This window comes from Dendrobates tinctorius, unplaced genomic scaffold (genome assembly GCF_039654945.1).
Source record: "Dendrobates tinctorius isolate UK_male_01 unplaced genomic scaffold, ASM3965494v1 ptg000023l, whole genome shotgun sequence".
NCBI lineage: Eukaryota > Metazoa > Chordata > Amphibia > Anura > Dendrobatidae > Dendrobates > Dendrobates tinctorius.
Window position 1 is genome coordinate 12,178,914 of NW_027361691.1, and position 26,460 is coordinate 12,205,373.

The following is a 26,460-nucleotide window of genomic DNA, read 5'->3' on the forward strand; positions in this document are numbered from 1 at the left end:
TATATAGTACAGTCCCTTAGTATATAGTGTACTCACTTATTGTGTATAGCACAGTTCCTTAGTATATAGTGTACTCACTTATTGTGTATAGCGCCGTCCTTAATTACATACAGGCATAGTTTCCTCTTATATTATGTATAACACTGTCCCATATGATATACTATCCTCTCTAGTTATGTATGTGGCGGTCCCTTAATATAAAGTGTCCTCTCTTTTTATGTACAGTTCTGTCCCTTACATAGTGTATTTTGTTATTCACAGCACCCTCCCTTAATTACATTGTCCTCTCTTGATAGATATAAAATGACTACTGATGGAGGAGCCTGTGACCTGAAGACCAGTCCATCAGCTCCTCCATTACCCCTAAGGAACTTTTAAGTGTTTTTCCCCTACTCAATTACTATACTGCCTGGTGTAAAATAAAAACAGCCTTTAGTCACTGGCATTGCTGGCGCCTTCCCAACAATGTCGACGCCAGGTCTCCCAGGGCTTGCATGACATTGTCCCATGAGCCCTGCCAACAGTTATCGGCTGCTTTACTCTAACTTTCTTCTGATGAAAATTGACCTCCAGAAGAAGTGATAGCGGCTGCTGCTCTGACTTCCTGTGAATGAAGGAAATGAAAGTGAAGCAGATGCTGATTGGCTGCAGTGTTCACGTGACATAACCTCACCAGAGCGCCAGAAGATCCAGTGCAGACATAGTGGAACAGTGCCTACAAAATAGGTGAGTATGGCTGTTTATTATTTTACAAATGCATAATTGAGAAGGGGTTATCTGAATAGAAGACTATCCCTTAAAACCTGCAATTATTTGACAGGTAAAGACAAAATAGCGATCTCCTAAGAAGCAAAGCCTGTGGCATCCCATCTGCGCTCCGTAATCATGGAAGGGGTGGTACGATGGGTACCAGAATCGGCACGCCACCTCGATTGCGCCATTTTCCAATGAGTCAAACGCCTATCATCTGAGTTATATCTGGTTTCTGCTGAGAGCGGCTCATGCCGGCTGTATAATACAGCCAACACCCGCCATGTGTACATTGGGTTCGGCTCCTGAACCAGCTCCAAACACTTGCACCTTACATGAGCCAGATGTCGGGAAGAGTTTAAATGGATTGTCCAGTCAATGAAAGTGTGTGATCAAGTAATTTTTCAGGGACCCTTTTAACCATGAAGGACCACCCCTCTTATTATAGTGGTTTGAAAAAACCACTATATTGTAATCCGAACGCTGCTAACTTATTCTTCTTCTTCTTCTTCTTCTTCTTCTTCTTCTTCTTCTTCTTCTTCTTCTTCTTCTTCTTCTTCTTCTTCTTCTTCTTCTTCTTCTTCTTCTTCTTATTATTATTATTATTATTATTATTATTATTATTATTATTATTATTATTATTATTATTAAGTTGATTTCCGCAATTAATACAGCCCGAACCGCTACACGCACAGACTCCGTTGAGGTGTCGTTTCGAAGCCAGCGTCCATGAGAGGTGTGCTAAGTATTTTTCGTGTCGATCGGATTTGTAGTTTTTGCGCAATTTGCGTTTGAAAAATTTTTTTCTCGTCATTGGAATGCACTGTCTCAATGCATTTGAATGGGAAATGTTGCTATAGACAAAACATGCCCTGAGGCGATTGAAATGGCAGTTGAGCTCATTGATATGCGCAGGCAGACCCAGTTACTATGCCAACGCCTACAAACGTCACATGACCTCTCCAAGACAGAGCTTCTGCCATATAATATCAGCTCTTAAAGCAAAACCCACAGAACAAATGCAAATCTAGCTTCATCACATGACGTATGCCCCTGAGAGAGAATGTGTGCGCCAAAGTGTATTTAGAAGCCCAGTGAGTCACCCTGGCTCTTAAAAGGCCGACGCGCCAAAGTGATTCTTAAAGAGCCGGCGCACTAAAATGAGTCTTAAAGGGCCGGCGCGCCAAATCGAAAGCTGAGTGACCCAAGGCTCCAAATCGGAGGCTGATAGACCCTGGCCTACAAAAAGGAGGCTGAGCCACCCTGGCATCCAAATTGGACCCAGGGTGGCCCCGCCCACCAAATCAGACCCAGAGTGGCCCCACCCACAAAATCGGACCCTGAGGGGCCCCGGCCACAAAATCGGACCCTGAGGGGCCCCGGCCACAAAATCGGACCCTGAGGGGCCCCGGCCACAAAATCGGACCCTGAGGGGCCCCACCCACAAAATCGGACCCTGAGGGGCCCCACTCACAAAATCGGACCCTGAGGGGCCCCACTCACAAAATCGGACCCTGAGGGGCCCCACCCACAAAATCGGACCCTGAGGGGCCCCACTCACAAAATCGGACCCTGAGGGGCCCCACTCACAAAATCGGACCCTGAGGGGCCCCACTCACAAAATCGGACCCTGAGGGGCCCCACTCACAAAATCGGACCCTGAGGGGCCCCGGCCACAACATCGGACCCTGAGGGGCCCCACTCACAAAATCGGACCCTGAGGGGCCCCACCCACAAAATCGGACCCTGAGGGGCCCCGCCCACCAAATTAGACCCTGAGGGGCCCCACCCTCAAAATCAGACCCTGAGGGGCCACAGCCACAAAATCGGACCCTGAGGGTCCCCAGCCACAAAATCGGACCCTGAGGGGCCCCACCCACAAAATCGGACCCTAAGGGGCCCCACCCACAAATCCAGACCCTGAGGGGCCCCAGCCACAAAATCGGACACTGAGAGACCCCGGCCACAAAATCGGACCCTGAGGGGCCCCAACCACAAAATCGAACCCTGAGGGGCCCCACCCACAAAATCAGACCCTGAGGGACCCCAGCCACAAAATCAGACCCTGAGGGGCCCCAGCCACAAAATCGAACCCTGAGGGGCCCCACCCACAAAATCGGACCCTGAGGGGCCCCGCCCACCAAATTAGACCCTGAGGGGCCCCACCCTCAAAATTGGTCCCTGAGGGGCCCCGGCCACAAAATCGGACCCTGAGGGGCCCCGGCCAAAAAATCGGACCCTGAGGGGCCCCGGCCAAAAAATCGGACCCTGAGGGGCCCCAACCACAAAATCGGACCCTGAGGGGCCCCAACCACAAAATCGGACCCTGAGGGGCCCCAACCACAAAATCGGACCCTGAGAGACCCCGGCCACAAAATCGAACCCAGAAGGGCCCCGCCCACAAAATCGGACCCTGAGGGGCCCCGCCCACAAAATCGGACCCTGAGGGGCCCCGCCCACAAAATCGGACCCTGAGGGGCCCCGCCCTCAAAATCGGACCCTGAGAGGCCCCGCCCACCAAATCGGACTTGGAGGGGCCCCACCCACAAAATCGGACCCTGAGGGCCCCCAACCACAAAATCGGACCCTAAGAGGCCCCGGCCACAAAATCGGACCCTGAGGGGCCCCGCCCTCAAAATCGGACCCTGAGGGGCCCCGCCCTCAAAATCGGACCCTGAGGGGCCCTGGCCACAAAATCGGACCCTGAGGGGTCACGGCCAGAAAATCAGACCCTGAGGGGATCCGGCCACAAAATCAGACCCTGAGGGGCCCCGGCCACAAAATCGGACCCTGAGGGGCCCCACTCACAAAATCGGACCCTGAGGGGCCACACCCACAAAATCGGAGCCTGAGAGATCCCCGCCAACAATTCAAGCCCTGAGGAGCCCAGGCCAAGGAATCGGATCCTGAGGGGCCCCACCCACCAAATCAGACACTGAGGCCAAAGTGGCCTCTGAGAGGCACTCACAGTTAAAACGGATCCTGAGTTGAAAGTCTTGCAGGGGCAGCAGGCAAGTCTCTCTTAAAGGGGCAGCCCGGGCACCATTTCAAACCACTATCTGTACTTCCTTCAGGAAATACACATCTAGTTCATTATGTTAACTCCTATAGCGCCATCTTATTCTGCAGTGCTTTACATTCATTATCATCACTGTCCCTATGGGGGATCACAATCTAAATTAATTTCCTATCAGTACGTCTTTGGAGTGTGGGAGGAAAGCGGAAATCGTGGAGGAAACCCACGTGAGTGCGAGGAGAACATACAGATGTTGTCGCCCCGGCGTGACTTCATGTGTGTATTGCGACACAATGATGTGACGTTGCGGTCAAAGCATTCTCAAAGAGGTGATGGGAATTCCGCAGTTTGCAGGGCTAATGAGGTGGCCGCCGGACCAGGGTCATGTGAATCATTTTGCTCAGAACTACTGTGTATCATACATAACATTCCTATGTTTCACAAGCTTTAATCCTGAAGTGAGTTTTCGTGACCCAACCTCCCTCTTATCTTCCTCCCGCCAGTAATTTCGAGAATGTGCAATGAAACTAAGGAGGCTAATGAATATAATCCACTCCCACCAGGAATTGTGCAGGGACGGAGCAGGTGATGGACCTCCCCACCAGACTTGCTGATGCCTCCTTACAACCATTGGTGTTTTCTGCTAATTACTTCAGGAATGTTGTATCCGGCGCTCAGCCCCGACCCCCCTCGCTGTGTCAGCAACCGGGGGAGGCAGAGCAGAAGGCCGGTCAGCACATTGCTTGGTTATTCGTTAGTCGGTCCAATGGTCGTGTGATGTTGATGAATATCCCAACTAACATACAGCCGCGTGGTGTAACGTTACGATGTATAACTAATAGGAAATGTGGAATTTTATTTATTTTTACGTAGCATATTGAATGTCTAAAAGTATGTGAACCCCTCCAAGATATACAGTGTCTTGCGAAAGTATTCAACCCCTGGAACTTTTCAACCTTTTCCCACATATCATGCTTCAATCATAAAGATACCAAATGTAAATTTTTGGTGAAGAATCAACAGCAAGTGGGACACAATTGTGAAGTTGAACGAAATTTATTGGTTATTTTAAATTTTTGTGGAAATTCAAAAACTGAAAAGTGGGGCGTGCAATATTATTCATCCCCTTTACTTTCAGTGCAGCAAACTCACTCCAGAAGTTCATTGTGGATCTCTGAATGATCCAATGTTGTCCTAAATGACTAATGATGATAAATATAATCCTCCTCTGTGTAATCAAGTCTCCGTATAACCTGCTCTGTGATAGTCTCAGGGTTCTGTTTGATGCACAGAGAGCATCATGAAGACCAAGGAATACAACAGGCAGGTCTGTGATACTGTTGTGGAGATGTTTAAAGCCGGATTTGGATACAAAATGATTTCCAAAACGTTAAACATCCCAAGGAGCACTGTGCAAGCGATCCTATTGAAATGGAAGGAGTATCATACCACTGCAAATCTACCAAGACCCGGCCGTCCCTCTAAACTTTCATCTCAAACAAGGAGAAGACTGATCAGAGATGCAGCCAAGAGGCCCATGATCACTCTGGATGAACTGCAGAGATCTACAGCTGAGGTGGGACTGTCTGCCCATAGGACAACAATCAGTCCTACACTGCACAAATCTGGCCTTTATGGAAGCGTGGCAAGAAGAAAGCCATTTCTCAAAGATGTCCATAAAAAGTGTTGTTTAAAGTTTGCAACAAGCCACCTGGGAGACACCAAACATGTGGAAGAAGGTGCTCTGGTCAGATGAAACCAAAATTGAACTTTGTGGCAACAATGCCAAACGATATGTTTGGCGTAAAGGCAACACAGCTCATCACCCTGAACACACCATCCCCACTGTCAAACATGGTGGTGGCAGCATCATGGTTTGGGTCTGCTTTTCTTCAGGGACAGGGAAGACGGTTAAAATTGATGGGAAGATGGATGGAGCCAAACACAGGACCATTCTTGAAGAAAACATGTTGGAGTCTGCAAAAGACCTGAGACTGGGATGGAGATTTGTCTTCCAACAAGATAATGATCCCAAACATAAAGCAAAATCTACAATGGAATGGTTCACAAATAAATGTATCCAGGTGTTAGAATGGCCAAGTCACAGTCCAGACCTGAATCCAATCGAGAATCTGTGGAAAGAGCTGAAAACTGCTGTTCACAAACGATCTCCATCCAACCTCACTGAGCTCGAGCTGTTTGCCAAGGAAGAATGGGCGAGAATTTCAGGCTCTCAATGTACAAAACTGATAGAGACATACCCCAAGTGACCTGCAGCTGTAATCGCAGAAAAAGGGGGCGCAACAAAGTATTAAGTTAAAAGGGCTGAATAATATTGCACGCCCCACTTCTCAGTTTTTGAATTTCCACAAAAATGTAAAATAACCAATAAATTTCGTTCAACTTCACAATTGTGTCCCACTTGTTGATTCTTCACCAAAAATTTACATTTGGTATCTTTATGTTTGAAGCATGATATGTGGGAAAAGGTTGAGAAGTTTCAGGGGGCCGAATACTTTCACAAGGCACTGTACATACGTGTTCGCTGGGTGATCTTCTTGGATCACCTCTTCCTGGCACTGCATGAAAACATAAGTTGGCGTGCTAAAGTCTCTCGGCTCCGTAGTACACCTGCCTTTTACTCATGCACTTAGGGCTCAGTATATTCATTTTTTTCTCACTCCTTGCATCCTTGATTCACAGCGCCCATTTTTGTAGTTTAGTGACATTTTGTTTTCTGCCCATATTTGGGGTTTTGTGTGACGTTATATCCAATTTGCCAACATTTTTGGTCATGACTGTGTGTCTGCTGACAAAACATCAGTGCTGCTCTCCTCACAAGGAGAAGGAAATATGTGAATCCTCACAATGAGCAGATTTGCCAGGAGCAGTGGGCACGAAACTGCAAGTATGTGATTTGCATAGATGCGGTCACGTGCCGACTAGACGTGTCCCAGCCTCACTCAGTGCATTTGTACTGAGCGGGGCCGGACACGTCTAGTTGGAATGTGGCTGGAAGTAGGCAAATACTTGCGGTCACATGACCGTCCGCTCCTCGCATCGGAAAATCCTCACAGTATGAATGCTGTGAGGATTCACGAGTCTGCTGCCACATAGAGTGACTGCAGACTTGTACCCCCTAAGGCCGGACCACCCCTTTAAGGTCCATGTTCACATACTTTTGTCATTTTGTACTTTATTTTGCATTCAGTTTAGTATTTGTTTTGCGTTCTTAAGGTTACGATGAATGAAAAATGAAGAATGTTTGTTTGAGATACTCATGGATGCTGTATTTCCGTAGGTGAAAAATGCTATACTGGCAGGAGCCAAAGGGATTATCCTGTACTCGGATCCGGCTGATTACTGCTCTCCCGGAGTTGAGCCCTATCCTGCTGGCTGGAACCTGCCAGGTGGTGGCGCCCAACGTGGTAACGTCTTGAATCTTAATGGCGCAGGGGATCCTCTAACACCAGGTTATCCTGCAAAAGGTGAGTAGATGGGAAGAACTTGGAGCAGAAACCTTTAGATTAGGTGGACTTTTGTTGTGGAGATCTTTTGATGTCCACATGTAGACCTAGTTCAGATGATCAGTGCCAAATAAACAAGATATCTCGAAAAAGAAGAGAACAGTTCTAGCTTTGGACGACTAAAAATGTCCTTTGTTACCCTAAGAACCTATTGATGTAAATGGGAACTGTGTAGTGCTTCATTCTTCCTGAAGGCAAATTCTTCCTGAAGGCAAACTGATCCTTGAGGGTCCTAGCACTCTTGAACAACCCCTCTTAAATCTGCAACATATGTGGAAAACACACCCTAGTCAGAAGTTGGTTTGGGGGTAGATTTTTCGGCCCATTTCCTATAAAACCAGTTTTTGTAACTATTGGTGAGAAACCAACAAGTAATAAAACTTACATGGCAATGGCTAATCTGAGAATCTGCCCGGAACATTTTTTTTGGATCTCCAAATTACAGTTCTCATTGGGACTCTTGGAAACCTATTTGTTATTTTTACAAATTTGTAGCAACACTTAAAAACTCTGTAAGATATTTTCAGTTTTTTTGTTGCTGTGTTTTAGCTTTACTTATTACTGACCCTAATGTTACAGTTTGGAAACCTTTAAAAACTGCTGTTTACAGATCTTTTATTCTTAGTGTGTTAGGTCTCAGGCAGACTACTGTAGTTTCGATCTGAGTGTGATCCATTAAAACATCGAACCACACATTACACTATGGGGCTGTGCACCTGTCCGATTGGTTCAAGGAAAAACAATGGCAGCATGCACGATTTGCCTCCGATAATCGGATCTCACTCGGCCATTCAAGTCTATCGGATTGTGAAAGAAAATCGGACCGCACTTGGATCACATCTGGGTGTGGTCCGATCTTCACAGACTGACCGAATATAGACAATAAACTTTTTTGTTGTTGTTATTCTCCAAATCTGAGAAAAACTGATCCCTCTCTCGAACGCCCCTCCGATCTCTCTCTCCGACGCCCCTTTGATCCCTCTCTCCGACGCCCCTCCGATCTCTCTCTCTCTCTCTCCGACGCCCCTCCGATCTCTCTCTCTCTCTCTCCGACGCCCCTCCGATCTCTCTCTCTCTCTCCGATGCCCCTCCGATCTCTCTCTCTCTCTCCGATGCCCCTCCGATCTCTCTCTCTCTCTGACGCCCCTCCGATCTCTCTCTCTCTCTGACGCCCCTCCGATCTCTCTCTCTCTCCGACGCCCCTCCGATCTCTCTCTCTCTCCGACGCCCCTCCGATCTCTCTCTCTCTCCGACGCCCCTCCGATCTCTCTCTCTCTCCGACGCCCCTCCGATCTCTCTCTCTCTCCGACGCCCCTCCGATCTCTCTCTCTCTCCGACGCCCCTCCGATCTCTCTCTCTCTCCGACGCCCCTCCGATCTCTCTCTCTCTCTCTCTCTCTCTCCGACGCCCCTTTGATCCCTCTCTCCGACGCCCCTTTGATCCCCCTCTCCGACGCCCCTTTGATCCCTCTCTCCGACGCCCCTTTGATCCCCCTCTCCGACGCCCCTTTGATCCCTCTCTCCGACGCCCCTTTGATCCCTCTCTCCGACGCCCCTTTGATCCCTCTCTCCGACGCCCCTTTGATCCCTCTCTCCGACGCCCCTTTGATCCCTCTCTCCGACGCCCCTCCGATCCCTCTCTCCGACGCCACTCCGATCCGAGTCTGATTAGCATAATTAGACCACTTTTCTTGGATGGGAGAGCATACGGTCCTGTAACCCTAGCCGATTGAGTACTGGGAGTCCACATCGTTGCCCGGTGTTGAGTCTGATTAACGATTTGGCCGTCATAAAATATTATCATGTTATGATCTCATTCTAGTAGTCAGAATCTATCTGTATATTCCATGATCGGCCCTTTATTGGATAAGCCACATGGTTAGACTCAGTAGTGGAAATACATGGCAGAAAGGATTAATTAAAGGGTTTTTGCTCACCTTCATAAATGGTTAATTTTGGATAGCTTTTGTAAATTCAAGTAATTTTGTAATTTATTGCTAATTAAAATTTTCAGCCGTTCTTGAGATATTATCACTTTGATTGTGTTTAGCTCACTGCCTTGGAGACCGACCACCGTTGCTTAACAGTAGCGCACGCGTAGTTCTCAGTCTCTTTTCTATTGAGCTTGTAAGCGCTTGTTTTGGAGCTGGGCAGGATTGCTGGAGCGCACTGTTTCCTTCTAATAAAGTTAGACCGCGCAGCGGTGGTCGTTCTCCTAGGCAACGAGTTGTAAACAAAAGAAAAAAGTGTTAATATCTCAAGAACGGCTGTAAATTATAATAAACAGTTAATTGTAAAAGTGCTTGTTTCCATAAGCTCTAACCAACAATGTCCATAAATGAAAAAATGGAAAAAACCCTTTAAATCACAATTCCATGCAAGGCCAAGAAGAATTTATTATAAATGCTGGTTTCTTTGTCCTAGGTTAAGAGTAAACCCGGACCCATGGTTGAGAAAGTTACAAATTGTAATATCTTCTAACTTGGTGTTAAAAATATTTTGTGGGGGCGGGGACTTGGCAATTATTATGAGCACTATAGAATGGCATCTGTAGTCGTTGTTACTATTTTTATCCTTCTATTGTTTAGTGCATGGTCAGTGATCTGTAGTTTATTATGATCTCTCTCTCCGGCAGATTTTATGTATAGATACGAGGCAGATGACGGAGTCGGACTTCCCAGCATTCCCGTCCATCCTATAGGATATCATGATGCTGCACAAATACTAAGGTATGCTCCAATTGAGAGCCGAGCGAATCTGCCAATATTCTAATTCAGTAGATTTGCTCAATTTCGGGCAGAAAATTTGCCGGTGCTCCACTATCTTCATAAGGCTCCACTCGGCTCTAGAACCCGACTCCTCTTCACTGTTTACCAGTGCTTCTGGAGCTGGTAGGGCCTCGACGCGCGTTCTGACATGATGAACTCACAGCTTCCATCACCCCATGTGGTCACTTTGGGTGGCCGACGCTATGATGTTGGAACTTGCTTTAAGCCTAACCCATGGTGGAAGCACCAGCAAAGAGTGAAGAAGAAACGGTACCCTAGAAAGCCAGAGAAGGGCCATCGAGGCGCTGCGGCTGCAGGGACAGACGAGAGGCTGGGTAAATGATTTTTTTTTTTAAGCCCTTTCCAACCTATATTGCTCCAACTACTAATCAGTCACTAGACTCTACCAATTTGGGGTAATGCGAAGATAATTTGATTAGTTTCGAATAGATTTGCTCTTCCCTTTTCAGAATATATTAAAGTTATGTACATTTACAAGTGACTGAAGGCTCCCAACTAAATTTTTATGTAGACACAACTGATTACTAGGGCAGGATGAGGTTGGGGTTGGCACGGTGTGGCTAATGTCAAGCAACTTTTCGGTTCCAGTCCAGTTTGCGAAAGCCTAGGGGTCAGGGATGCTGAGTCATAGAAGCGCATACTTTTTGAATAGGACCCAAAGTGGTCCTTTTTAATACAGATTTGCCTAAACGGTTCCGTTTTGTGGTCCTATGGTTCTAAGATAATTGGTGTTTTGGGCTAGTGTGGGTATGTGCACACTGAGATTTTGCAGTGAAATACAAAGTCTTTAATTTTACAGTAAGTAGCCCCTTGACGTCGCCCGTTGTTCAAGTACAGCAGACATGTTGTATGGAGCGGGCTCAGGAGCTGCGCTGTACAGCCGGCACCTGAGAATAACTGCTGTGCTCGGAGCTGGCGATATCTAAAAGGTTAGGAAAGGAGGGCAGTAATTTAGGAAACCCATCGCCCTCCTGTCTCTCCACCTGCTGGAGGTCCCCATGTTTGTCATGCTGCTACTCATCATTTTACAAATACTTTATATATGTTATAGGTTCAGTTCAACTAAGGAAACCATTTAAAACTGGAAAAACCATATTAACAATGCAAATATAAAATTTTAAATTGCCCAATTTCCCCAAATGTAAATATTTTAAATCTGAAAAAAGAAAAATTGGCAAATTCGGTATTACAGCGTGCTTTATTCCCAACTAATAAAATATAAAATTAGTTATCCAAAAGCGTGAATACCGAAATGGGGGGAAAAAACAATCATAGTGTATATAGAGGTGTTATCAGTCATTGTACAGGAGGAGGTGAGCTGTGACATCACCTATCGTGAATGGTGGATCCTGTGTTATCTACTGGATATAGAGGTATCAGTCATTGTACAGGAGGTGGAGGTGAGCTGTGACATCTATTGTTAATGGTGGATCCTGTGTTATATACTGTATATACAGGTGTTATCAGTCATTGTACAGGAGGAGGAGGTGAGCTGTGACATCACCTATTGTGACTGGTGGATCCAGTGTTATCTACTGTATATAGAGGTATCAGTCATTGTACAGGAGGAGGAGGTGAGCTGTGACATCACCTATTGTGAATGGTGGATCCTGTGTTATCTACTGTATAGAGAGGTGTTATTAGTCATTGTACAGGAGGAGGAGGTGAGCTGTGATATCACTTTTTGTAAATGATGGATCCTGTGTTATCTACTGTATATAAAGGTTTTATTTTTCAATGTAATCCTGTCCATGATAAGACATGTGTGCATGGTCTATGGCTCCATTTTCCCCCATGTGTGTCAGATTAATTGAGTTATAGATGTTCCAATTAATACACATATCCTCTTCCTCCAGGTTAATAGGAGGCCCGGCATCACCGTCTTCATGGAAAGGAAATCTTAATGTCTCGTACAACATCGGACCTGGATTTTCAGGTGTCTCCAACCGGTAAACTGAAAGCTCCTATCGTCTATTCATTCATTAGTTTTTGCAAATTGTATCTACAGAAAAATTTAAAAATTAACATAGTAACATAGTTATTAAGGTTGAAGGGAGACTTTAAGTCCATCTAGTTCAACCCATATCCTATCCTAACTTGCCCTAACATGTTGATCCAGAGGAAGGCAAAAAAAACCCATGTGGCAACAAGTAAGCTTCACATTGGGGAAAAAAATTCCTTCCCGACTCCACATACGGCAATCAGACTAGCTCCCTGGATCAACGCAATATTAAGGAAACTAGTGTATATACCCTGTAATATTATACTTTTCAAGAAAGGCATCCAGTCCATTCTTAAATTTTAGTAGGGAATCACTCATTACAACATCATATGGCAGAGAATTCCATAGTCTCACTGCTCTTACAGTAAAGAATCCGCGTCTGTGAGTATGCTTAAACCTTCTTTCCTCCAGACGTAGAGGATGCCCCCTTGTCCCCGTCACAGGTCTAAGAGTAAAAAGATCATTAGAAAGCTCTTGGTATTGTCCCCGCATATATTTATACATTGTAATAAGATCACCCCTAAGCCTTCGATTCTCCAAACTAAATAACCCCAAGTGTAATAACCTGTCTTGGTATTGCAGACCCCCTAGTTCCCTAATAACCTTGGTCGCTCTTCTCTGCACCCGCTCCAGTTCAGCTATGTCTTTCTTATACACTGGAGACCAGAACTGTACACAGTATTCTAAGTGCGGTCGCACTAGTGACTTATATAGAGGTAAAATTATGTTCTCCTCATGAGCATCTATGCCTCTTTTAATGCATCCCATTATTTTATTTGCCTTTGCAGCAGCTGCCTGACACTGGCCGCTAAATGTGAGTTTGTCGTCCACCCATACACCCAGGTCTTTTTCAGTGACTGTTTTGCCCAGTGTTTTACAATTAAGCACATAATTATACATCTTGTTCGTTCTACCCAAGTGCATGACCTTACATTTATCCCCTTTAAAGCTCATTTGCCATTTATCAGCCCAAGCTTCTAGTTTACATAAATCCTCCTGTAATATAAAATTGTCCTCCTCTGTATTGATTACCCTGCAGAGTTTAGTGTCATCTGCAAATATTGAAATTCTACTCTCTATGCCCCCTACAAGGTCATTAATAAATATGTTAAAAAGAAGCGGGCCCAAAACTGACCCCTGTGGTACCCCACTGCTAACCGTGACCCAGTCTGAGTGTGCTCCATTAATAACCACCCTTTGTTTCCTATCCCTGAGCCAGCTCTTAACCCACCTACACATATTTTCCCCTATCCCCTTTGTTCTCATTTTATGTATCAACCTTTTGTGTGGCACTGTATCAAAAGCTTTTGAAAAGTCCATGTACACCACATCCACTGCATTCCCTTGGTCCAGTCCGGAACTTACCTCTTCATAAAAGCTTATCAGATTAGTCTGACAGGAACGGTCCCTTGTAAACTCATGTTGATATTGGGTCATGAGGTTATTCTTCTCCAGATACTCCAGTATAGTATCTCTTAGAAAACCCTCCAGGATTTTACCCACAGTTGAGGTTAAACTTACTGGCCTATAATTTCCAAGTTCAGTTTTTGTCCCCTTTTTGAATATTGGCACCACATTTGCTATACGCCAGTCCTGTGGTACAGACCCTGTTATTATGGAATCTTTAAAGATTAAAAATAATGGTCTATCTACACTCACTGGCCACTTTATTAGGTACACCATGCTAGTAACGGGTTGGACCCCCTTTTGCCTTCAGAACTGCCTCAATTCTTCGTGGCAGAGATTCAACAAGGTGCTGGAAGCATTCCTCAGAGATTTTGGACCATATTGACATGATGGCATCACACAGTTGGCGCAGATTTGTCGGCTGCACATCCCTGATGCGAATCTCCCGTTCCACCACATCCCAAAGATGCTCTATTGGATTGAGATCTGGTGACTGAGGAGGCCATTTGAGTACAGTGAACTCATTGTCATGTTCAAGAAACCAATCTGAGATGAATCGAGCTTTATGACATGGCGCATTATCCTGCTGAAAGTAGCCATCAGATGCCTGTTCTTAGCTGAGAGGAGTGGTACCCAGTGTGGTCTTCTGCTGCTGTAGCCCATCTGCCTCAAAGTTCGACGCACTGTGCGTTCAGAGATGCTCTTCTGCCTACCTTGGTTGTAACGGGTGGCAATTTGAGTCACTGTTGCCTTTCTATCAGCTCGAACCAGTATGCCCATTCTCCTCTGACCTCTGGCATCAACAAGGCATTTCCGGCCACAGAACTGCCGCTCACTGGATTTTTTTTCTTTTTCGGACCATTCTCTGTAAACCCTAGAGATGGTTGTGCGTGAAAATCCCAGTAGATCAGCAGTTTCTGAAATACTCAGACCAGCCCTTCTGGCACCAACAATCATGCCACGTTCAAAGGCACTCAAATCACCTTTCTTCCCCATACTGATGCTCGGTTTGAACTGCAGGAGATTGTCTTGACCAGGTCTACATGCCTAAATGCACTGAGTTGCCGCCATGTGATTGGCTGATTAGAAATTAAGTCTTAACACACAGTTGGACAGGTGTACCTAATAAAGTGGCCAGTGAGTGTATGACTGTGCTTAATTCCTGCAGTACTCGGGGGTGTATCCCATCCGGGCCTGGGGATTTGTCAATTTTAGTGATTTTTAGACGCCGCCGTACTTCCTGCTGGGTTAAGCAGGTGACATTTAACAGAGAATTTTTATCCCTGATCATGTTATCTGTCATGGGATTTTCTTGTGTAAACAATGTTGAAAAGAAGTCATTTAGCATATTGGCTTTTTCCTCATCCTCATCCACCATTTCACCCAGACTATTTTTAAGGGGGCCAACACTATCATTTTTTAGTTTCTTACTATTTATGTAGTTAAAGAATATTTTGGGATTATTTTTACTTTCTCTGGCAATGAGTCTCTCTGTCTCAATCTTTGCTGTCTTGATTTGCTTTTTACAGAACTTATTTAATCTTCTGTATTTAGTTAATGCCTCATCACTACCTATTTGCTTTAATTCGCTAAATGCTTTATTTTTGTCCCTTATTGCGCCCCTTACATTAATACACAACAAAAATGATAAAATAGTGCTGAATACATTCGAGAAGGTCATCCACGTCATGGGACCGATCCTGGTACTGCAACTCCTCTGAAGATGACTTGCAGCACCAGAGACGCGCACACGAGGTGGCGTTTAAGGTTCTTCTGGCTTCAAGTTATCCCTAAGAATGGCTACTAATGTTGCATCATGGAAAACCCCTTTAAACCCACTGACCTCTAGACTCCATCTTTTAAACAATAGTATGGAAACAAACCGGCTTCTTTCCTAATGTGCTTTTGGTGACCAGCAACATTTGACTATAACACGTGATCAAGTCCACGGGACAGTAAAGAGATCCGACCAACGAGGCCACCACTGACTGAGAAAATGGGACACTTGTGCACCCCCCCTACATTGTAGAGGTGGCCGTGCCATTTCTTCCAGGGTTTGTAGGACTGATGGAGAGGGCTGAGTACGGCGCTTAGCACCCGTAGTCCCACAGAGAATAATTGAGTCTTCATTGCGCATGCGCAACCGATACTGCGTTCCATCGGGGTCAAAAGTTCCCAGTTCTTGCAATCAGATGGGTTCTTGGCAGACACTCATGGACGCTGCTGCTCCATTCAGTTTCTATAGGTTTTCCAGAGAACATGGAGCGCTGTCCTCAGTCAGTCGTGCGCATGAGCAACTGCTGTATCGTTTAGATTGGGGACTCAGTCGTCAAACCCTCACTGGTCCTTAGTTTTTGCCTATCCTGTGTGTAGGTGATAACATGTTATAACTAGTGATGAGAGAACATGCTCCCATAGGGTGTTATTCGCGCATGTTTCAGTTCTAACCAATTGTCTTCAGCGTGCTCGAAAACTATATTCGCGTCCATTTTTGTGAGATCGCGTTGTCTAGATATGCTTAGCGCGTATGCTTGGAGCTTATTGCAGCATACGTGCGAACTGTACATCACTTACACGATGTGAGCAAGGCCCGTCATGCACTCCTTTACTTATCCTTTCACTTATATGAAACGAGGTGACCCCTTTATTGAACATCTGTTGACCGGACCACAAATGAGGGGGACTAAGTTCAAAGACTTGATGGATCCAGAAAATGTTATCCCAAGGAATGCATTACGTGAAAAAGATATAAAAAAATGAACAGAAATGAATTGCCGTACCACTGACAGCTTGTCAACGGGTGTAGCGCTTTTTTTTTTAAATAAGCAAACCTATTTTTTAAGCCCCTATAACCACTATAGTGTAGTCTTTCCTTTATTTTCAATGATTGCACAAGTTTATGACACCACTTGTCTACTCCGTAGGTGCTGATTGGACACCTCCTCATATCCCAGCTGCTGCAGAACACATTGCTCATAGTTACTACATAGAGGAGCGAATTTCCATCCTGCGTTCTCTGTGCACCCTGTAACCCGTCCCTCACTCCCATTCACAGAGATGAAAGCTGTCACCTAGGTTTTAAGTGTATGGAAATGTCACCTATTCTCGGTACAGACGGATGAACGTGCGACCTGCAGCGTGAGAGTCATTCTGGGATGTTACTGTAATGCGTGCCAGCTCTCGGGCATCCGTCTTATACACGTGGAAAACTTTAGAGTTGGCTTATTATTTGTCCGCAATTATTTTTTCACAAGTATTAATAAATAATCCTATATTAACATTTCAGACAAGTGAGGATGCACGTGTACAACAACAATGAGGTCACAAGGATTTATGATGTCATTGGCGCCATCCGGGGAGCATTGGAGCCGGGTATGTAATATAGGATCGATGGCTCACTAGGATAGTGGTAAAGGCAGGTGGGACGCAGATAATGGAAAAATGATAGTGCTGTGCTCTGACTCATATCCTGATCAAAACCCTTAGTGCAGAGTGGTGTCTAACACTGGATAATCATTAACAGTTTATATATAGATTGAGCGTATATAAACATCTAAGTCACTGTGCACAAACAGAGTAGCTGCACTCACTATTCTGCTGGTGGAGTCACTGTGTACATACATTACTGATCCTGAGTTACATCCTGTATTATACCCCAGAGCTGCACTCACTATTCTGCTGGTGGAGTCACTGTGTACATACATTACTGATCCTGAGTTACATCCTGTATTATACCCCAGAGCTGCACTCACTATTCTGCTGGTGCAGTCACTGTGTACATACATTACATTACTGATCCTGAGTTACATCTTGTATTATACCCCAGAGCTGCACTCACTATTCTGCTGGTGCAGTCACTGTGTACATACATTACATTACTGATCCTGAGTTACATTCTGTATCATACTCCAGAGCTGCACTCACTATTCTGCTGGTGAAGTCACTGTGCACATACATTACATTACTGATCCTGAGTTACATCCTGTATTATACCCCAGAGCTGCACTCACTATTCTGCTGGTGCAGTCACTGTGTACATACATTACTGATCCTGAGTTACATCCTGTATTATACTCCAGAGCTGCACTCACTATTCTGCTGGTGCAGTCACTGTGTACATACATTACATTACTGATCCTGTATTATACCCCAGTGCTGCACTCACTATTCTGCTGGTGCAGTCACTGTGCACATACATTACATTACTGATCCTGAGTTACATCCTGTATTATATCCCAGAGCTGCACTCACTATTCTGCTGGTGCAGTCACTGTGTACATACATTACATTACTGATCCTGTATTATACCCCAGAGCTGCACTCACTATTCTGCTAGTGCAGTCACTGTGTACATACATTACATTACTGATCCTGAGTTACATCCTGTATTATACCCCAGAGCTGCATTCACTATTCTGCTAGTGCAGTCACTGTGTACATACATTACTGATCCTGAGTTACCTCCTGTATTATTCTCCAGAGCTGCACTCACTATTCTGCTGGTGCAGTCACTGTGTACATACATTACATTACTGATCCTGAGTTACATCCTGCATTATACCCCAGAGCTGCACTCACTATTCTGCTGGTGCAGTCACCGTGCACATACATTACATTAGTGATCCTGAATTACATCCTGTATTATACTCCTCCAGAGCTGCACTCACTCTTCTGCTTCATTAGCTGAACAGAACTTGTGCTGATAAATCACATTTTGGAAGCGAGGCACTATAGAGTAATCTGTACTAAGCACTGTCTTGCTGTGTTACAGGAGGCTGGCTGTTTACAGCTTGTTGACTTTCCAGTAATGATCAGCAGCATTGTAAATGCAGCTCGGGGGTATAAAACAGTCTGTAAATTAGTATCTTCCTAAGTGACATAATTGCAAAGTTGCTGATCTTTAATGCACATTAATTATATAGAGCACAACCTGACATTGTAATATTGGCTTGTCCCTTAGACATACAGGAACTCGCACACGTAGCCAGGACTAATTGCTGCGTGATGCAATTCTGTCCAGATATCAAGGCCAACTGTGTTTGTGGAAGTGAAAATTCGGGGGGTTCAGCTAATTTTCCTCATCAGCGTTATGAACTACATGTCAATATGAAGTTAGAGACCACCTTAAAACACATAATAAGCGTTCATTACAATGTCCTTTATTTTGCAGACCGGTATATCATTTTGGGAGGTCATCGGGATTCCTGGGTTTTTGGAGGAATTGATCCTACTACTGGGACTGCCGTGCTTCAAGAAGTTGCAAGAAGCTTTGGTGCAAAAGTAAGAGAAGGTACAAAGCATAATATACAAGTATATACCTATATTGGAGCTTGTTTTGGAGACCATATAGAAAAAGTAGTGGAACGAAATGCAGAATGTCACATTCAGAATTCAGCATTTGGGGGCGTTTTATTTTCCTTTTTGCATGTACTTTTGGCTAGAAAGCATTTTTGCAATAGGGTTTCAATAGAAATTTCAACTTTTTATGACTTCTGCTCTCTCATTGTAAAGTCGTGGCCTAAAGTTTTGAGACTGACACAAATTTTGGTAATCACAAAGTTTGCTGCTTCAGTTTTTATAGTGGCAATTTGCATTAACTCTAGATTGCTATGAAGAGTCATCAGATGAATTGTAAAAATTTGCAAAGTTATTCCTTGCCATGAAAATTAACTTTACCCCAAAATCCCAACTTCCACTGAATGTCAGCCCTTCCACTCCTCCATACTTACATTGTTTCAATGAGCCAAGTACTTATAGGCCAGTGAGCCTTACCTCTATACCAGGAAAGATCTTTGCACAAATTGTTAGACAGCATGTATGTAAGTACTTGGATAAGAATACAGTAATTAACCAGAGCCACCATGGGTTTGTAGCAAACAAGTCATGCCAGACTAATCTAATTCTCTAATATGGTGGAATCACTGACTGGGTGGATTAGGAAAATGTGGTAGATATAGGTTATCTTGACTTCAGCAAAGCATCTGATAAAGTATCTCATACTATCCTTATTGAAAAAATGACCAAGTATGAGATTGACAAGGCTACGGTTAGGTGGATTCATAACTGGCTCAGTAATTGTATGCAAATAGTGGTGATAAATGGTTGCTCATCCAATTGGAAAAGTGTTTCAAGTGGGGGTATAGAAAAGCTCTGTCCCGACCCCAGTATTGTTCAACAATTCTATAAATGATCTAGATATGTGAACTGAAGGTAAACTAATGAAATTTGCAGACGATGCAAAAGCTAGAGAAGACAGAGAAAAGATTGACAATGATCTTGATAAGCTTGAACAATTGGCAGCAACTAATAGAATGGTATTTAACATGGTGAAATGCAAAATTCTACATCTGAGCAAGAAAAACGAAAATTACACTCACGGAATGGGAGGAAAAGAACTAAGCAACCGCACATGTGCAAAAGAGTTGGGTATACTAATAGATCACATACTGCACATGAGTCAACAGTGTGATGCAGCAGCAAAAAAGGCAAACACAGTTCTAGGACATATTTAGGGAAGTATAGAGTCTACATCACATGAAGTAATTATCCTCCTCTACTCCACCTTGGTCAGGCTTTATCTGAAATACTGTGCCCAGGTTAAAGGATCTGGGAATGTTTAGCTTGCAAAAAAGAAGGCTAAGAGGAGACTTAACTGTCTACAAATATCTCAAGGGCTGTCACATTGTAGTGGGATTATAATTATTCTCATTTGTAGATGGAAACATGAGAAGCAATGGAAGGAAAGTGAAAGGGAGAAGATACAAATTAGATACAAATTAAATATTAGAAAAAAGTTTTTGACAGTGAGGGCGATCAGTGTGTGGAACAGGCAGCCACGAGAGGTGGTGAGTTCTCCTGCAATGGAAGTCTTCAAACAGAGGCTGGACAGATGTCTGTCTGAGATGGTTTAGTGAATTCTGCATTGAGCAGTGGGTTGGACACGAAGACCCTTGAGGTCACTCCATCTCTAACATTCTATGATCTTTTAATTCATTCAGGAGAAAGTCTTAAGAAGGACAAGGCAGCTGATATCACTGTTCTTATAATTCAATCAGTATGACTAACTGGTTGCTTTAAAAGGAGGTTGGGGCTTGAAATCATTGTCTTCCTGTTTTAACCACTTATATGCAAAGAAACATGTACAGCCGTCACTGATTTGGGTCAAAAGGGCTTTACACGCAAGGACATTGCTGCTTGTAAGATTTCCATTAAATCAACCATTTATCAGATCATCAAGAGCTTCAAAGAAAGAGGTTCAATTGCTGTGAAGAAGGCTGTATAGTGCCCAAGAAAGTCCAGCCAGTCCAAGGACTTTGTCCTAAAGAGGATTTGGCAATGGGGTCGGTTTAACACGAGCACAGAGCTTGCTCAGGACTGGCAGCAATTGTCATGGCATCTGCATACATACTGAGGCAAAAGCTTTTGAAGTCTGGCCTGATGTCAAGAAGGGCAGTAAAGAAGCCACTTCTCTCTAAGAAATACATTGAGGACACACATTGTGCAGGAAATGCAGAAGATTGGTTAAAGTTGTTTTCTTTGATGAAGCCCCTTTCAGACTGGGACATTTGAAAAAATGAAGTTAGCACTACCATGAGTCATTTGTCTGCCAGCAGTAAAGCCTCCTGAGACCACTCATGTTTGAGGGATTCTCCTCCACGGAGGGGGATCACTAACTAAAGAACGGGATCTAAACCTCCTCCAAGAGGAACTTCTTCAAATGATCCAAAGGTAATGTGATGATGATGCTTGATGGAGACCATGTCACCAGGAAAGAGTGATAACGAAATGGCTCAGTGTTGGAATATGTTTGGTGCAACAACTCCATTCCTGTCTGAGTGTTTAGTTGTTAGATTTGTATGCTGTTTATAAAGTTAGAATAAAAAAACTCCCGGAGGCTCACACAGGGATAGCATGTGACTGTTTTTCCTGTGTCTGTGTATGAGAGAAGCAGCCTGCTGTAGATGCTGCACAGATAGACTCACAATGATTTATTCCTGATCTGTTAAGCTTATCATATATTGTTTCTGAATAGAAAAGCTCTGTTGTCACGCACCTGGAGAGTATCCTGAATAATCCGCTGCCATCACTCAGTGAACAAAACATTAACATTGTGCGTCTGTGGCAAGGAAACGCCCCAGAACTCGATCCCATTGAAAACCTGTGGTTAAACCTCAAAAAAGCGAGTGGACAAACAAAACCACAGACATTGTGAAAATCTCCAAGCCCTGATGAGACAAGAACAGGTCATCACCCGTCAGGTTCTGGTCCAGAAGCCGATAATTCAGCATGCTGGGTTGGAGGACAGAACTCTGGAGAAATAAGGGACCATGCTGGAAATATTGAGTCTTTACGTAAACTTCATGTGGACCCCCACCCGGGGGCAAAATGTAGGAAAACCAAAACTTGGGTCAGTCTCTTTACCGCAACTTTACTTAGCAGACTGCAGAACGAGTTAACAATGAATCTGTCAGTGAGCTTGTCAGAAAGCCGGTCTGTAACTCTATTGTCTCTCTTCTCATGAACCATCTTCTAAGCTGATTTCTGACCTGTGGAAAATTAAACTTTGTTATAAATTAGTTTAGTTGGTTTCTAATACATTTTAGTCTTCCTGCATTGCAAACTACATAAAGCAAAAAAAAAAGTCTAGCCTTAAGAACTGCCATTTTTTAGTCGCTGCTTCTTCCAAGCAATGCAAAAAAGCAAGGAAAAAAAATGTCACTACCTTACAAGTTTGGAATCTCCATAATCCTACTGACATAGGGAATCCTTTTTCCGCACAATGGGTGCCAAAAAAATAAAACTCAAACAGACAGAATTGCATTTTTTTCACCATTTTACATCATATTATTTTTTTATTATTTTTTATTTTAGTTTTCAGTACCTTAGCATGGTAAAATAAATGGTGTTACTTATAAGTACAATTCACTCGGTTATGTCAATAAAAAAAAATTATGGCTTGAGGAAGAAAATGAAAGCACAAAAACGAAAAATGGCCACAGTCAGAAGAGATTAAGGAAAGTTACTTCTTGCTACCACGCGGCTCACCAAACCAGAATTACCAGATTAGGCGGCTTGTCAGGTGTTCTGTATCTGACCCTATGCAAATTGCCTCTACAGAGATCATGAAAGTCCATATTGACCCTGTAACGAGCCTTGCCATGTGTCCTAAGATATGCCATATGATGTTAGGATTTCTTTTTCCAATAGGTGGTGCTACAGTCCCAATCAGATCTCATGCTGTGCACAGATGAGGGGCAACACCCTGAAACACCATGTCTGCAAACTGAGATTCTGGTTTGGCTTTTATCCTAAGTCATATGGCAAGGCTGATTAAAGGGTCGATATTGACTTTTAGGATCGCTACTACCAATAGGTGACGCTAACGTTTTAGTCCTCTTCCTCTCTGAAGAGACCATTTGCATATTTAATTTCCCATAGGAGCATGCATGGCCTATAAGTCTCCTCACTCTGACATGCCAGACCTGGTATGTTACTCCTTAGATCCCAGTCTTAAGTCTCTCACCCCTGCCAAAACAGATTTCGTACTTTTCTCTTACAAGGAGCAACACCCCACAACACACTGTCTGCAAATTGAGACTCTGGTTTGGCTTTTATACAAAGTCCAATGGTAAAAGTTCATTAATGAGTAGATATTGACTTTTATAATTGCTACTTCCAATAGGTGTCACTAGAGTTTTAGTCCTCTTCCTCTCTTGGAAATTTAAATACGTAAATTGTCTCTTTTCAGAGGAGCATGCATGGCCTATAAGTCTCCTCACTCTGACATGCCAAGCCTGACCTTACTCTCCACAAGGAGTATCTAACCATGCGACACATGAAACAACCCATACTATACAAGTCTGTGCAGCACGATACCAGGGCCGTTTTCATCATGCAAAGAATAACTTTGACATCACACTTTCACAATACTGAATAGTCAAAGAATAATGAAAATAATAATAGATCCGTCAACTGTTGATGGTTTCCAAATAGGTAAGTTTTTTTTATTTTTTACTGCACAGAGTAAAAAAAAAAATCAAAATCGCAAAAAATATTTAGTTTGACCCTAAACTCTCATGGCATGAGTCAAGTGAGGTGAAGGAACAGGTTTTCCTGAGATTTAATTTGGCGGGTTGTATTTTGTCTGCGGCCGAATAGTGAGATGACGCCCTGCGCTGTTGTTTTTTTGGGGGATTTATACATAATTAATTAGTCAGTTTTTTTTTTTTTTTTTTTAATGAACCATAGATGTTTTAGAATAAATACCGACTAGGGCAGTTTACGTCTATCAGGCCTCGCTCACATGCTGCAAATTTTTTATTTTTTTTATTTTTCATTTTTTTTATTCCTCATCTAGAATCCACCTGAGAATTTTTTTTTTTTAGATCAGTGCTAACTACCTGAATAACATTGGTACAAGTGAGATCCAATTGTTTTATTGGATTGCAGTTATCCGATTTATACGCAGTTGTGAGCGAGGCCTTAGACGGGTGTATTTCACTGATGGCTGCTAGATTGTCCTGTTGGTGAATCGGGGCAGGTGGCCAAAATTTTCAATCTGGTTTACTACCCTATTTTGTGACACACAAGTAATTATTGACATCCCTGTTGGTGTTTCAGGCTGGCGGCCCAGAAGGACGATCATCTTTGCTAGTTGGGATGCAGAAGAGTTCGGGCTGTTGGGATCGACCGAATGGGCTGAGGTGAGAGAAATCAATGTGAAGAACCAAAAAGCAACAACGGGGATTAGTGTATAATGTATTTTATTAGCAGCTAATCAAAATCCTATAATGTCCTGCTTCTTATAAAGTGTATAAATCCTACTGCTCCTTTTGTGCAGCCCTTGTACCCTAATCAACCGTTTTCAACACAATATGATGCCCCACAGTCTTCCACACACCTGCTCAGAGTATGATGTCCCCAGACAGCCCCTTAAACAATATAATGTTGTCACAGAGCCCCCCACACAGTATTATGTCCCCACACAGTATTATGACCCCACACAGTATAATGTTGTTGTAGAGCCCCCTACACCATATAATGTCCCCACATAGTATTATGTCCCCACACAGTATTATGTCCCAACACAGTATTATGTCCCCACACAGTATGATGTTGTTGTAGAGCCCCCCACACAGTATTATGTCCCCACACAGTATGATGTTGTTGTAGAGCCCCCCACACAGTATTATGTCCCCACACAGTATGATGTTGTTGTAGAGCCCCCCACACAGTATTATGTCCCCACACAGTATAATGTTGTTGTAGAGCCCCCCACACAGTATAATGTTGTCATAGAGCCCCCTACACAATATTATGTCCCCACACAGTAAAATGTTGTCGTAGAGCCCCCTACACAGTATTATATCCCCACAAAATCTCCTACACAGTATGTTGTATTCACAAAGCCCGCCACACAGTATGAAGTCCCCACACAGCCCCCACATAGTATTGTGTCCCCATCAGAGATGATCAACTTTGCCTTTTTTAGGGTCGAGTCGGGTTTCATGAAACACGACTTTCGCAAAAGTCGGGTCGAACGAAATTGGCCGACTATAGGGAAAAGTCGGGGGCCGACTGAAACACAAAACCCAATGCAAGTAAATGGGGAAGCAAAGTCGATTGCCCATTTTAATGCCAAAAACATCAATTCTTATTACTGAAGCTTGTCAACCTTAATTTACTTCATAATAATAGTTACGCATTGAAAACTGGGGGTTATTTGGCTAAAGTTGTTGGGGGGGGGGCTGGCTCCAGGTTTTCGTGTGCGCCCCTTTAACACATGCCACAATTCATGATGCTCCGATACGGCACAGAAATATAGGTATAGTACAATGACAAATACTTCACTGCTTACATGACATGACTGATCTATTTTAAATTGTACAATAGCTCAAAAACAGGACAGTATATTACTCCATACAGTATTATGGCCACCACAATATGCGTCCTATAGAATAATGAGCCCCATATATTTCTTCATACAGAATAATTGGTCACATATAATGTTCCATACAGTATATGATGAGCTCCACATAATGCTACAGTATATGATGGTCCCCGTGGACGATGCTCCAGTGTGTTATGGGGCCAAATAATGCTGCATATATAATGGGCCCCATTTGTAATGCTCCAGTGTATAATATGCCCTATAGATGCTGCTCCAGTGTCTGCTCTGCCCCATTTAGAATGCTCCAGTATATTATGGGCCCCATGGATGATGCTCCAGTGTATGATGGGCCCTAATAATGCTCAATATATAATGGGCTCCATTTCTAATGCTCCAGTGTATAATGAGCCCTATAGATGCTGCTCCAGTGTCTGATGTCCCCCATTTGGAATACTCCAGTATATGATGGGGCCCCATGGATCATGCTCCAGTGTCTTATTGGCCCAAATAATGTTCCATATATAATGGGCTCCATTTCTAATGCTCCAGTGTATAATGGGCCCTGTAAATGCTGCTCCAGTGTCTGATGTCCCCCCATCTGGAATGTTCCAGTATATGATGGGCCTCATGGATGATGCTCCAGTGTATGATGGGCCCAAATAATGCTCCATATATAATGGACTCCAATTCTAATGCTCCAGTGTATAATGAGCCCCGTAAATGCTACACCAGTGTCTGATGTCCCCCATTTGGAATGCTCCAGTATATGATGGGCCCCATTTTTAATTAACCCAGGCATGGTGTGTGAAAAGAGCTCCATGGAGTAATCTGAAGTGTGTGCTGCCGCATCCTCCACTTTTGGTGTGGGTGAAGGACACAAGGTGTTAGGAACAGTGCAGCCAGTAACTCCAGCTGGATAGAGCACTGGCTCATGAAACCCCTACAGGAGGCGCAATCGCCAGAAAATTTATCGGGCAACGGGAGGCGGGAAACTGTCGGCGCAGGGGAGCATGTGGACATACGTGAAACCGCCTCTGCGATCGCCCCAGAAGACTTCGCCGCTGAGATAACACTCTCAAG

At 44.0% G+C, this 26,460-nt stretch overlaps 1 protein-coding gene across 4 annotated transcripts in view; it reads left to right on the forward strand.

Moving 5' to 3' along the window:
• LOC141084515 (N-acetylated-alpha-linked acidic dipeptidase 2-like) overlaps positions 1-26,460 on the forward strand; it is a 98,126-nt gene that overhangs the window by 13,324 nt on the left and 58,342 nt on the right. For all 4 annotated transcript variants that reach the window (XM_073569270.1, XM_073569271.1, XM_073569273.1 and 1 more), the window contains 6 exons: positions 7,068-7,254; positions 9,928-10,021; positions 11,938-12,030; positions 16,777-16,862; positions 18,661-18,780; positions 24,111-24,193. In XM_073569270.1, the coding sequence (XP_073425371.1) occupies positions 7,068-7,254; positions 9,928-10,021; positions 11,938-12,030; positions 16,777-16,862; positions 18,661-18,780; positions 24,111-24,193 (663 nt within the window). The remainder of the gene's footprint in view (positions 1-7,067; positions 7,255-9,927; positions 10,022-11,937; positions 12,031-16,776; positions 16,863-18,660; positions 18,781-24,110; positions 24,194-26,460) is intronic.